Below are 15,127 nucleotides of genomic sequence, written 5' to 3' on the forward strand. Positions count from 1 at the left end.
CTGTAGACCAGGCTGGCCTCTAACTCACAGAGATCCTCCTGCCTCTGCCTCCCAAGCGCTGGGATTTAAGGCATGTGCCACCACTGCCCGGCTTGCTGGTTTGTTTTAATAGAAGCTGATATTCGTATTTGTATTTTTTATTTTTATTTTTCTTGTATTTTTTAAATCTTTATCTTATTTTTATTATTTCTTTTTTAGTTTGCCTGTGGGGGGAACATTATAAGTGTGAGGAGTGGATGTGGAGGGATTGGGAGATGGGTGAGATTGGGGTGCGCGATATGAAATTCCCAAAGAACCAACTACAAAAAATTATGTTAAAAAAAAATCAGAACAATCTCAAATACATAACCGAATGATATACGCAGGGCTTTTGAAGGGGAAAAAACACAGCAAACCTAAAAGCAGAAAACAGACAGCAACAAATAATAAAGATCAGGACATTAATATAGAGACCCCAAAAATAATACATAGAATCGATTGAACAAATAATAAAGATCAGGACATAAATATAGAGACCCAAAAATAATACATAGAATCGACTGAACAAATAATAAAGAACAGGACATAAATTAATAGAGACCCAAAAAATAATACACAGAATCAATTGAACAAAAAGTTGATTCTCAGAAAAAATAAAGAAGATTGACAACCTCTAGCCAAACTAACCCAAAGACTCAAATTAATAAAGCTGAGATAGAAAGGAGCATTGTTTTTTAAAGGCTCCAGTAGAAATGCAGAGGATAATTAGAGAATACTTTGAAACACACACTCAGAAAAGTTGGAAAACGTAGAAGAAATGACTAACTGGACACATCTGACCTAACCAAATGAAATCAAGAAGACATAACAACTTCACCACAGACCGGAGCAGTGATAAAAGTTCTCCCACAAAGAAGAGCTTAGGACTGGACAGACTCACTGCTTGAGTCTATCAAACCTCTAAGGAAGGGCTACCCTCCACTCTTAAAATCCGTTCACAGAATGGAAAAGGAAGCCAGTGCTATCCTGGTAGCCATACCAGATAAGGACACAACAAACGAAGATTACAGACCGCTTTCCCTGATGAACACAGACACAAAAATCCCCAACAAAATACGTGTATACCAAATTAAGGACACATAAGATCAGATACCATCACCAAGCTGGTTCCATCCCAAGCATGCAATATTGGTTCAACACACACAAATTATTAACTATAATACAAGTAGAATTAAGGGCAGAAATCACATGATTATCTCAATAGATGCAAAAAAGGACTTCATCAAAGTTCAACACACCTTGAAGATAAAAGCCTTAAGGGGACGAGAAACAGAAGAAACGTATCTCAACATAAAGCCTGTAAATGGGGTCTGTGAAGACGGCTCAGTGGATGTTTGCCATGCAAGCACGAGGACCTGAATTTCAGGACCCAGCACCTACATTAAGAAAATAAACAAGGGCTGGACAGATGGTTCAGTGGTTAAGAGCACTGGCTATTCTTCCAAGAGACCCAGGTTCAATTCCCAGCACCCACATGGCAGCTCACAACTGTCTAGTAACTCCAGTTTCAGGGGATCCAACACCCTCATACAGACACACAGGCAGGTAAAACACCAATGCTAATGAAATAAGAATAAATAAATACTAAAAGAAAAACAAACAAAAAAAGCCAGGCAGTGGAGGTGCACGCCTTTAATCCCAGCACTCGGGAGGCAGAGGCAGGCAGATCTCTGAGTTCAAGGCCTGCCTGGTCTACAGAGTGAGTTCAGGACAGCCAGGGCTACACAGAGAAATCCTATCTTGAGAAGAAAATCAAAAAACCTGAGCATGGCAGCAAGTACCTGTAACTGCAGTGTCATGGAGATGGGGACCAAGGAGAGAGAGGCAGGAGGGTCCAAGGGTTCGCTGCCCCGCCAAAAAGGCAAGCCCCAGGTTCAGTAAGACCCAGCCTCAGAGATGAGGAGGAGAGCAATCGAGTCTCAGAAATGAGGAGGAGAGCAATCGAGGAAGATCATCAACATCATCAACATCATCAGCTCCGCGTGCACATGCACAGGCAGGCACACCCTCACATACACACACTCACACATACACCACACACACAAATAAACAAGAAAAGATGGAGGGCTGTATATGACCAACCTATAGCCAATGTCATACTAAATGGGGAAAAACTGAGAGCATTTTCTAAAAGGAAAAGCACGACAAACATGCCCACTCTCACCGTTCCTACTCAACAGTATTCCATCTTTAAGCCAGAGCCTAAGACGGGAAAAGTGACAGACAGGAAAGCAGAGTCAACATCCTATCATGATAGCATTCTCACAGCAAAGCAGGAGGACTGAAAAAACAATCAGTAGTTTTTCCATATACCAGTAAACTTGCCCAGAAATAAATCTGTAGGAAAAAAAAATCCCATTCACAGTAGCTTCTAAATAAATAACTAAATAATCCTGAGAAAAATTTAAGTGAAAGACTTTACAGCAAAAACGAAGGCCCTGAAGATGACGTGAGAAGATGGAAGGGGTCCTTCCATCTTCATGGGTTGGCAGAATTAATAAAGAGAAGATGGCTATATTACCAAAATCATCTCTAGATTCAACAGAATTCGCACCAATTCCAGTTACATTTCTTCATACAACTAGAAATGACAATCCTGAAGTTCCTATGGAAACACAAAATCCCACAGACAGAGTGATGATGGAGGTACGACAGCACCTGTCCAAGTTATATACCACGGAGCCACAGTCACAAAACCACACGCACATCAGCAGGACACCACACAGAACACAAAGGAGCTCACACAGCACTGCCACCTAATTCTTGACAAAAGGGTCAAAAGCACACAGGAGGAGAGGATAGCCTCTAACAAATGGTGCTGGGCCTAAGGCTCAAGGAACACCACAGGAAGAGGCAGAGGAGGAAGATTCTAAGATCCAGAGGACCAGGAGCTGCTGGAGACTGTTTCCTAGAAATGACAGGGAAGCTAAGCCCACCACACCTGCAATAACAGGGCTGACCAAACAAGTCCTAAGGACACCACCAACAGACATGCTGACGTGGAGGAGGGGTACCTTGCCCGAACCCACTGAAGACAAAGAACTACAGGCAATTAAGGACTGCTGAGACGGTCAAATTAAGTCTTTCCAAGGATGAGCCCCTAATTGGTTATCCAAAACAAAGTGGTCAGCCCTGCACCCATATACATACAAGGAACACTAAACAGATTCAGCAGGTTCTAGTTACATATTTAGGCATTTATATACGCTGAGACCTGCATATGTGTGTGTTCATGTGTGAGTGTGCGTGTGTAACAGTAACAAAGAAAAATAGATCATGGATTGGAGAAGGAGCACGAGGTGAGGGAAACAGTAGTGGCTGGAGGGAGTAGAGAGAAGGGGGATAGATGATGTAATTATACTTTAAAAATAAGATTTTAAAAATGGCACTGGGAAAAACTGGTTTCCACATTTAGTATACAGTAATATATAGTACATAGTAGAAAACTAAAATAAGATCCCTATCTGTAATTCTGCCTAAAAATCAATTGAAAATGGAGACCAGTGAGATGGTTCAGCAAGTAAAAGGGCTTGCTGAAAGTCTGAGGGCCTGAATTCGATCTTCAGAACCCACATGGTAAAGAGAACTAACTCCTAAAAGTTGTCTGCTGACCTTCACACATCCACCAAAGCATGTGTGCCCCCTACACACACACACACACACACACACACACACACACACACACACACACACACACACGCTGCATAGACAAAAAATAAATGTAATCATTTTGAAATTAATTCAAAATGGATCAAATACCTTAATGGCAGACCTGAAACTCTGGAAACGTTACAGAAAAAGACTTCAAAATATAGGCAAAGCAAGGACTTTCTGAAACAGACTCCAATAACACAGGAATAGTCCCAAGAAATGATAGGCAGGAATACATGAAATTAAAAACCTCCTCTTCGGCAAAGGAAGCAATCGCCAGAGTAAAGACAGCCCACAGAACAGGGAAAAACAACTTTGCTGTTTGTTGACAACACATCGGTCAGGAGAGTAATATCTAGAACACGGAAGGAACAACAAAAATTTAAACTTCAAGAAAATCACCCCATCAATAAATGGGCTAATGAACTGAACAGACAGCTCTCAGGAGAAATCAGAATGACCAATAAATTCATGGAAAGTGAGCAACATGCTCAGCTATCAGGAAAACGAAAACTACTTTGAGATCCCAGGCACCCCAGTCAGCATGGCCACCATCAAGAAGACAAGCACAGGGCCGGAGACATGCTCAGTGGGGAAGAGCCCTTGTTGATCTTGCAGAGGTCCTGGGTTTGGGTCTCAGCACCCACACGGTTCCAGGGGATCTGACAACCTCTTCTGACCTCCATGGGCTCATGCAGGCAAAACACTCACACACATAAAATACAAATAAATAAATTACCCAGCATTCAGCAGGCACAGGAAGGTGGACCTCTGTGAATTCAAAGCCAGCCTGAGCTACAGAGCAAGTTCCAGGACAGCCACAGCTACAAAGAGAAACCCTGTCTCAAAAAACAAAACAACAACAAATTAATCAATTAAAAAAAACAAACAACAACAAACTGTCAGGGTGTGGGGAGGAAGAAGCCTTACACTAGTGGGACCATGGACTGGTGTGCTGCCATGGATATCCATGGGTGTGCTCCTCAACAACTCAAAAGCCAACTACCACAAGTGGGTACGGACCTAAAGGAGAGCAAGTCAGCACACCGCAGAGACAGCAGCACATACATGTTCTTTTCTCTCATATGAAGATTGTTTTTTAATCTATTTATGGCTGTGGAGTGGTGTGTGTCATGAAAGTAGAGAGCGGACCATGAGAGAGAAGGCAGTGGCTCAAGGAGGGGACAGCAGGAGAGGACAGCAGGAGAGGACAGCAGGAGAGAGGACAGCAGGAGAGGACAGCAGGAGAGGACAGCAGGAGAGAGGACAGCAGGAGAGAGGACAGCAGGAGAGAGGACAGCAGGAGAGGACAGCAGGAGAGAGGACAGCAGGAGAGAGGACAGCAGGAGAGAGGACAGCAGGAGAGAGGACAGCAGGAGAGGACAGCAGGAGAGAGGACAGCAGGAGAGAGGACAGCAGGAGAGAGGACAGCAGGAGAGGACAGCAGGAGAGGACAGCAGGAGAGAGGACAGCAGGAGAGAGGACAGCAGGAGAGAGGACAGCAGGAGAGAGGACAGCAGGAGAGGACAGCAGGAGAGGACAGCAGGAGAGAGGACAGCAGGAGAGAGGACAGCAGGAGAGAGGACAGCAGGAGAGAGGACAGCAGGAGAGGACAGCAGGAGAGGACAGCAGGAGAGAGGACAGCAGGAGAGGACAGCAGGAGAGAGGACAGCAGGAGAGAGGACAGCAGGAGAGAGGACAGCAGGAGAGAGGACAGCAGGAGAGGACAGCAGGAGAGAGGACAGCAGGAGAGAGGACAGCAGGAGAGAGGACAGCAGGAGAGAGGACAGCAGGAGAGAGGACAGCAGGAGAGAGGACAGCAGGAGAGGACAGCAGGAGAGGACAGCAGGAGAGAAGGACAGCAGGAGAGAGGACAGCAGGAGAGAGGACAGCAGGAGAGAGGACAGCAGGAGAGAGGACAGCAGAGAGAGGACAGCAGGGAGAGAGGACAGCAGGAGAGAGGACAGCAGGAGAGAGGACAGCAGGAGAGAGGACAGCAGGAGAGGACAGCAGGAGAGAGGACAGCAGGAGAGGACAGCAGGAGAGGACAGCAGAGAGAGAGGACAGCAGGGGAGAGGACAGCAGGAGAGAGGACAGCAGGAGAGGACAGCAGGAGAGAGGACAGCAGGAGAGAGGACAGCAGGAGAGGACAGCAGGAGAGGACAGCAGGAGAGAGGACAGCATTGGACAGCAGGAGAGGACAGCAGGAGAGAGGACAGCAGGAGAGAGGACAGCAGGAGAGAGGACAGCAGGAGAGAGGACAGCAGGAGAGAGGACAGCAGGAGGAGGCAGAGGAGGACAGCAGGAGAGAGGACAGCAGGAGAGAGGACAGCAGGAGAGAGGACAGCAGGAGAGAGGACAGCAGGAGAGAGGACAGCAGGAGAGGACAGCAGGAGAGGACAGCAGGAGAGAGGACAGCAGGAGAGGACAGCAGGAGAGGGGACAGCAGGAGAGGGGACAGCAGGAGAGGACAGCAGGAGAGGGAAGGGGAACGGCAGAGGGCAGTGGGGGAGGCAATGAGAAAGAATGACATATTTATAGGAAAATGCCATAATGGACCAATTCTGTTAAATCTTAATTTTAAAAATTAAGCAAATAATCTGGAGAGAAGGCTTAGTGGTTAAGAGTACCAGTTGCTCTTCTCTAAAGGACCAGGATTCAGTTCCTAGCACCCACATGGTGGCTCACAACCTGTAACTCCAATGCCAGGGGTCTACCACACTCTCCTGACTTCCACGGACACCAGACATGAACATGAGACATATACATACATGCAGGCATACATCACACATAAAATAAAAAAATCTTTAAATAGCCGGGCGGTGGTGGCGCACGCCTTTAATCCCAGCACTCGGGAGGCAGAGCCAGGCGGATCTCTGTGAGTTCGAGGTCAGCCTGGTCTACAGAGCGAGTTTCAGGAAAGGCGCAAAGCTACACAGAGAAACCCCGTCTCCAAAAACAAAAACAAAAACAACAGCAACAAAAGACCTGAGGAGATCCAGATGTGCCGGCTCTCTTGGTTCCTGGATCCTGATGCTGGAGGTAGACCGAGCTGAGTTCTGCACTCCACCTCTCCCGAACCCTGTAACCTATCCCTTTACTTGTAAGTTACCCCACGAAATAAACCTCTTAAAAAAAAAAAAAAAAAAAAAAAAGCAACAACAGTGAAATTTAAAAATAGACAAAAAAAAAAAAAAGCACAAAGTTAACAAGCACATAAAAGGAAGAATTCTTTGAAAGTTACGCCCAATTCTTTGAAAGTTAAGCCTCAATCTTACCTATAAAGTGAAAACAATGTCAAACCTCCCTGAGCACTGTTGCGAACATTAAAAAAAAATAAGTACAATATAACCACAATTCCTGAAACTGTAATATGTTAACATTTTTAAAAGTAGCTGATGAAATTTCTCACTACTAATTATATTTTATTAAGAGAAAAGCATTGCTCTAATCCAACACTGTCCCAGCCAAATAGTTAAGAAAAATAAGATGAGGAAGAGCAGCAAAACTGTCAGTCAGATGAGTGACATCATCCTCCAGACTCCAGGACAGGTAACCAAGAAACGGTTATTAATAAACGGCAGTTCCGTTTAAACATACAAAAGCTGGTAGTACCCAGCCATGGCAGTGCACCTCTTTTTTTTTTGATTGATTTATTTACTATGTATACAGTGTTCTGTCTGCATGTGTCCCTGCAGGCCATAAAAGGGCACCAGATCTCATTACAGGTGGTTGTGAGCTACCTTGTGGGTGCTGGGAATTGAACTCATGACCTCTGGAAGAGCAGCCAGTGCTCTTAACCACTGAGCCATCTCTCCAACTCCTAAATAATCTTTTTTTTTTTTTTTTTTTTTTTTTTTTTGGTTTTTCCAGACAGAGTTTCTCCATGTAGTTTTGGTGCCTGTCCTGGATCTTGTTCTGCAGACCAGGCTGGTAGTGCACCTGTTTAATTCCAGCAGATCTCTATGAGTTTGAGGCCAGCCTGGTCTACATAGTGGGTTCCAGGCCAGCCAGGCTGCACAGCGCGACCCTATCTTTAAAAAACAACAAAAAGAGCAGGGACATAAAGCTGAGCACAATGGCATGCCCTGTAATTCCGGTTGTTAGGGAAGTTGAGGCAAGAGAATTACTTGAGGCTACGAATACTACACCAGTCAAGGCAACGCAGAAAGACTCCAATTAAAATTAAAAAAGGATACAGTAAGCCTATGAGAAAGATACGGTTTGAATCTGAAATGTCCCCCACAGGTTCACTGTTTGAATGTTTAGTACGCAGCTGCAGGCACTGTTTTGTAAGGTTCTGGAAACACTGGAAGGTGAGGCCTGGCCAGAGTAAGCAGGTCACAGTGAGCCGGTGCTTCTTGGTCCACTGTGATGTCAATAGCCGTCCTTTGCCTCAAGCATCTGAGCATCTGCCACCATGATGTCTTAATCAAGTACACGGGGGGGGGGGGGGGGGGGGGGGGGGGGGGGGGGGGGGGGGGGGGGGGGGGGGGGGGGGGGGCAAGAAATGATGTGCTGAACCCTCTGAGACCATGAGCTGACACAACTCCTTCCTTGTTTCCGTCAGATTATTATGAGAGCACCCTGAGACCATGAGCCAACATAACTCCTTCCTGAAGTTGTATCCATCAGATTATTATGAAAGGATCCCTGAGAGCATGAGCCGACACAACTCCTTAAGATATTTGTCACGGCAATGCAAAGTAAGAGGAAATAAAAGTTCTCATTTGTGAAAGCAAGAAATCCTTGGTAAAATGCACAATATTCAACCAAAACAAAAACCCTGGGAATAGAAGATTAAATAAATAAGACTTCGTAAAGCACATCAAATTATATCCTGTAATAATCAAGTTGTGGCATGTACTAAGCAGATCTCTCCCCAAATCAATGGCACAGAACGGTTATCTATGCACATTGTGAGAAATACAGTATGTAACAGTTATTTCAAACCATTAGTGAAAGACTTGCTGTGGATATCTGTATGCTGTGAATGTGTTGCTCTGATTGGTTAATAAATAAAGTGCTGATTGGCCAGTAGCCAGGCAGGAAGTATAGGCAGGACAAAGAGAGAGGAGAATTCTGGGAAGTGGGAGACTGAGTCAGGAGACACTGCCAGCTGCCACCATGAGAAGTAAAATGTAAAGTACCAGTAAGCCACGAGCCACGTGGTAACTTATAGATTAATAGAAATGGGTTAAGATATAAGAACTAGATATTAAGAAGCCTGCCACAGCCATACAGTTTATAAGTAATATAAGTCTCTGTGTGTTTATTTGGGTCTGAGTGGCTGCGGGCCTGGGCGGGACTGGAGATAACTCCAGCTACAAGACCTCTTTCAAAAAATGTTAGTAGAATTTTAAAACATAAGTTGTATCACAAAACTACTGATGACTATACCCCAAAATATAATATTGAGGTGATTACTTAAAACCTGCACAATACAAAGCTGTAGACTACCTATAAATGAGAAGTACATCTACTTAAGACAACAAACCAAGAAGCCACATATAAGGGGGGGGGGAACAGATTTAATTACACAAAACTAAAAATCTTCAGATAAACAACAGACTGAGAAATGCCTAGCAACTTTAACAGACAAAATGCCAATGTTCCATCAACAAATTAGAAGGGAAAACAGGTTGGAAAACCAGCTATTTGGTGAAATGGTTGCCTGGCATGCAAGAGACCCTAGGTTAGAGCACCAGCATGGCGTAAAACCAGAGTATGGTGGCACACACCTGTTATTCCACCTCTAGGGAGATACAGGTAGGAAAACCACAAGCTCAAGGCCACCCTCTGCTACAGAGTAAGCTAGGTGCCAGGCTGGGCTACATGGGATGCTGTGTAAGAAAAGGGGCCAAGGGAAGGAGAGAGCTGTGAAGGGAGAGAGGGAGGGAGGGAAGGAAGGAAGGAAGGAGAGAGAACACACAGAAAAATGTGTTCCCAAACATCTTGTAATCCCAGCACTCAGGCAGAACAGCCTGGAGGATGGAGAGTTCAAGGCCAGCCTCAGTTATCAGTGAGTTTGAGGCCAGCCAATTACCCAGAGACTATCAAGGAGGGGAGGAGTAGGCACTGGGGAGAATTTTCTGAACAGTTGTTTCCTTCGGTTTCTCCTTCAGCCCCTCAGTGTGCATGTGCTTCTCGGGCCTCACCAATTTCTCCAACTCCTCAGCTTCAGTCCTCAGTGCCAACAAACCATTCATCCATCTCAGTGTTACCAAAGTTAAGACTTGGGAGGGTTCTTTTCTCTTTGGCCACGCTATGGGCCAACTACCCCATGAATCTGGATCCCACTCCACCATTCCCACCTCTTTTTTTTTTTTTGAGACAGGGTCTGACACATTCCAAGCTATGACTATGTAGCCCAGGATGAGTTTGAGAAGTCCTAATCCCCCTGCTTACTAAATACTGGGATTACAGGCAAGCACCACTACACTTGGTTTAATGTAGTGCTTGGATCGAACCCAGGTCTTTGTGCACACTAGGCAAGAACTCCACCAGCTGAACTACATCCTCAGCTCGAATGTTGAAAAGTACACAGCTAAAGTAATTTTGCAATACTCTTAAAAACAAGACCTGACGGGACTTGTTCACAGTAAGGGGAAAAAATGCAAACAGCTCTACATTCCAAATGTGCAGAGTCAATCCTGAGCTGTGGACATAGCTCAGTAGGAGGGCAGCTCCAAGAACCAGTATGATCCCCTGCACTGCCGAAAACAGTTAATATGCACTGAAGGAATCCTCTGGACTGTAATCACCAGTCAACAACAATGGCTTAAAAGGTGCTTTTTACAAGCTTTCTGCCAACTCCTGTACACATACAATGTAAAGAAATGAGTAGCCCAGACATTACCTGGTTAAATTCTATTCCACAAGTACCTTTATATAAGGATAAGCACACAATGGCAATCTATCACTAACCAAAAAAACCTGTTTCTCTTCCTCCAACAGCACTATGTAACAATTGAAAAGGGCCACTGACTGAAGAGTTCCCATGTTGGGGGAAGGGGGTGCAGACCACAAGACAAGCACTCTTAGTTGGTCTCCAGTCAAACCAGATGGTCAGTGCTTTAAAAATTAGAAAAATCTACTTTTAAAAACTAGGAAAAAGTCAAATTGCATGCCTCTTCTGTCTAGGAGGACAAGCTTTCCCCCAAAATCAAACCTAACAGACTAGTACACCGGATCCGTGCTTGAAAGGAGAGGGAAATTCACTCACTGAAGACATTCATGGATTCAACCTTCACTGGAAAGTCACAGTTAGGACGAAGCAGTGTGAAGCTGCACAACAGAGGTCTTTCAACGCGAATGAAAAGAAAGTTTTCTTGTTGCTGAGACAAAATTTCACATACCCAGGCATCCAAAGTGAAGACCACCTCACTCTCCGACCCTCCTACTTCTAACTCCTAAGTGGTGGGTCACAGTGTCCCACAGGGCAGGTCTATGCAGTGCTGGGGATGGACCCGATGGCCTCATGCACAGTAGGCAAGCACTCCACCAACTGGGTAGTTTATCCCCAGCCCCCCAAAACACTTTCAAATGCAAACCCTCCTTTATTTCCCAATAGAAGGGAAAGGAGTCTACTTTCTAATCATGTATGGGACTTGTTATCCAACTTATTTATTAACTATCCTTGCTAGTGACTCATTTTGGCCTCATCGATGTTAATAAGCAGCTGTCTGTAATATAACCACCAGTTTAGTTTATTGTTAATAAACATATAATCTTAATGGCTGACTCAGAGAACAGAAAATGGTACAGTTTAGAGTACTGAGGCTGTCCGTAGAGGAAGCTTGGGGAAAAGTAGTATTAGGATGTTTCTATTGATTATAAAGCACTAAAGACATGCAGTTAGTTGTGTCTTCAGTAAAATTTCCTAAATTTTAAAAGATAATATTAATTAGAATGGCTTCAAGAAATTTTAATCAGAAAAATCATATATCCATATTCTCATTCTCTTTTTTAATAATTGGAGCACTAAATAAAGAAAATCCCTACAGAATACCTGTGTTTCTAGAGTCAACACACTGATTCTTTCCAAAGAAATTTTGGAAATTATTTACATGATGTGCCTATTTGCACTTGTCAAACTAATAAAAATATGGGGAAAACGAAAAAGCATCAATCCCTTGCTCTTTCACTGAGTTACTGGAGGTGAGGTATAGTAAGTAAAAACTAAAACAATAGGTAAACAACCAAAATCTGAGAGACGCACAAGACAGGAGACGGAAGGTATATAGTTACAAAATTATAGGCAGGATGGTAGTGGTGCACGCCTTGAATCTCAGCACTCTGGAGGCAGAGCCAGGCAAATCTCTGTTGGTTCGAGGCCAGCCTGGTCTACAAAGCAAGATCCAGGACAGGCACCAAAGCTACATGAAAAAACCTTGTCTTGAAAAATCAAAAAAGAAAATTAAATACACTATAATTTTCATCTTTCAGTGGAAGTAATCAATAAATACTATCTAAAGATGGTACCTCAAGAAACATAAATGCAACTCTTCTGAGATTTATTTCTATTTATGTATATGTGTGTGTGTCACATGTATGGGGGTGCCATAGTGGCCAGAAGAGGGTATGGGGTCCCATGGAACTAGAGTTACAGGAAATTGTGAGCCACCTGACCCAGGTACTTCAAACCCAATTTGGGTCCTCTGGAAGAACAGCAAGTGTTCTTAGTGGCTGAGCCAGCTCTCCAGCCCCACACACGCAACTTTTAGAACAATAGTGCAACCTTCAGAAGAACCACAAACTAACCATCAACAGCAGAGCCTGTAGAGAATGGACAGTGAAAAGCCACACTTTATTTTACACCTGGTCACAATATGTGCTTTCCTATTATGTGCATGGATTCATATTGACTCGTTTGTTAACCTATCAATAATCAGTTTCTTTAAAATCCACTGTATTTCATCCTCTACACCTTAAATAGCCATGAACTAACTGTCAGCTTTGAAAATGGAACCCACTCTAAAGCAGTAGTTCTCAACCTGTGGGTCACAATCCCTCTGGAGGTCAAAGGGCCCTTTCACAGGGGTCATATAAGACCATCGGAAAACACAGATATTTACATTATAATGGATAACAATAGCAAAATTACAGTTGTGAAGTAGCAATGAAAATAATTTTATGGTTGGGGATCACCACAGGAGGAACTGTATTAAAGGGACAACCAATTAGGAAGGGTGAGAACCAGTGTTCTAAAGTAAAGTATCTCTCAAATTATCAAAAGTTGTGTGGTTTGCTCATGGAAGGAGGGTGTGATTCTTTCAATCTTGCAAAGTTTGTTCACGGCTGACCATGAACCAAAATGGTTAAAGCTGTTATTACAACAACCATCAACTTTTTAAAAAAATTCAAAGAAAAAGTAAAGAAAAATGTGTTTGGGAGGATTGTTTTAAAGTCAAAACCTCTCTTACCTGTGCTTTAAGTAAAAGCAACAATGTCTACTATAAGTCCTACAAATTAGTCCTGAAGTCAGTCGACATTACAGAGGCTGAATGATAGCAAGCCTAAGGCCTTGAGCATTAAGACATATGGAGCTCCAGTTCTCTTTGAAAGGAAAACAGGAAAGCAATCTGGAGGTCTGATATCTGCACTGATTCCCTCAGGAATGTAAAAGCACGCACAGCACTTTTAACCTTGTGGTACTTGAAGTTTTTAAAAACAATTTATTTCTGCCTAGACAAGCAGTTGGGTCTTCTGTTAATCCCTACTCTCCAGTCTCTACGCTGGCCTTTCACCTCCTAAATGATCTCAAGCCACAAACCGAATTCAAAGGAAGGGAAGAACTTTACGATAAGTCATGACAGAAAATTATTTAACACAATGATCTCAGAACTGGATTACTTTTGGCAGCCACATTAGTTTAGACGTTTGGTAATCAAGTAGTAAAGAAGATTTAAAGCTCTGTTGTCGCACCTTTCCGTATCTCGCCCTAACTAAGGGCTTCCAAAACGTGGATCAGCACATTTACCACTGAACTCTGACCATATCTAAGGAGCCAGTGCACATCCTTTAAAAAAGCAGCGACTTTAGTATTAAGTTTAACTACTATACTGGCTATACGACCGTAGTCCGGACTCACTTCATCAACTCTCCCACGGCAAAGGACAATATAAACCTGATTTACAAAACCGGAGGCTTCAGGCCTGTCGGTGATGAAAAGAGCCAGCTAACCGGAGCAGCCCAGGCTCCCGAACCCACCGCAGTGGGTGAAGAGAAGCTCCCCTCGAAACCCTCAATCCACCCGGCCCCGAAAGAGTCGCAGATCTCTCCGTCAGCTGATCTGTTCTCCCCTTCGGGTGCACCTACTCTTCTCCGCCGACTCCTAGGCGACCTACACCTCATCCGTCCCGGGTGCCACCAACCGCGCCCCTCGCCGCCCCCACGATCGCTCGGGCCGCGCCGCCAAGACGCTTGCCCGCCAGCCCGAGCCGAGCCCGCCCACGCCCCGCGCGGCCACTCACCCGCGGTAGTAGGCTTTCACCCGGACCTGGTGGGAATGGTCCCCGCCGCCGCCGCCCGCGACCGTGTGGGACATAGTGCTGCTGTCCCTCTGGGTCGGCATCTCCTCACTCCCCCGCCTCGCCGCCGGAGGCCGAGGGGGCCGGGGCAGGGCCGGACGCCGCGACGGACTTGGCCGCCCGAGTCCGTCGGGATCCCGTGGCCGCCCGCCTCGCCGACGCGCCCGCCTAGCCCGCGGCGCCGAGCGAAGGGTCGCCTCGCCGCCACAGCCCGAACCCCGACGCTCCTCCCGCCGCGCCGCGCAACACGCCTCCCGCCGCGGCCCCTCCCACCACGCTGGCTCCCAAGGCCGCATTCCGCGGCAGGGCGGGCGCAGGAGCCGCGGAGCCCCGGCGCTCTCATCCTCACGGGGGAGGAGAAGGTAGCAGCGGGAACGGGATCCACCGGCCTACCCCAAGACGCTCTGAAATGGGGGAGCTCTTAGAAACTCTCGTATGAAATTCTAAAACGCAGCCTGTAAATGGAAATGTTCCCATAAAAGAACCTACGAGACACACATGCTTAGGGTTGATTCCCCCATTCTTGTACTTGGTCGCTTCCGCGCCTAGCCCGCTATGCTTCCTGGATGGCTTTGCTGCGCGGGTTTCTGGGATTTGGAGTCCCGGTGGAATTCTGGGACTTGTTTCTTAAGTATAGGGAGGGAGCCGCGTTTTCTGAGTCTATCTCGTGTTTCCCGGGATTGTAGGCATGGAAATCCTGAAAACAGCTTGAGTATCTGAGGGCACTGGAAACTTGGTTTCTTCACGATTTAGATTCTGTTTTCAGGTAAATTCTTCATGCCAATTTCATCGGTCACTGAAATGAAACAGTCCCGTTTTGGGGAACAAAATTTGATAACCTGCTCAAGACACTCTTTTTATTTTTATTTTTTCGAAACAGAGTTTCTCTGTGTAGCTTTGACTGT

At 45.3% G+C, this 15,127-nt stretch overlaps 1 protein-coding gene across 1 annotated transcript in view; it reads right to left on the minus strand.

Annotated features, from left to right (window-relative positions):
* Prkci (protein kinase C iota) overlaps window positions 1-14,438 on the minus strand; it is a 65,707-nt gene extending 51,269 nt beyond the window's left edge. The window contains exon 1 of the mRNA XM_052730650.1: window positions 14,166-14,438. Within this exon, the coding sequence (XP_052586610.1) occupies window positions 14,166-14,266 (101 nt within the window). The 5' untranslated portion in view covers window positions 14,267-14,438. The remainder of the gene's footprint in view (window positions 1-14,165) is intronic.
* Window positions 14,439-15,127: the final 689 nt, after the last annotated feature.

This window comes from Peromyscus californicus, unplaced genomic scaffold (assembly GCF_007827085.1).
Source record: "Peromyscus californicus insignis strain IS unplaced genomic scaffold, ASM782708v3 Scaffold_9__1_contigs__length_137607984, whole genome shotgun sequence".
NCBI lineage: Eukaryota > Metazoa > Chordata > Mammalia > Rodentia > Cricetidae > Peromyscus > Peromyscus californicus.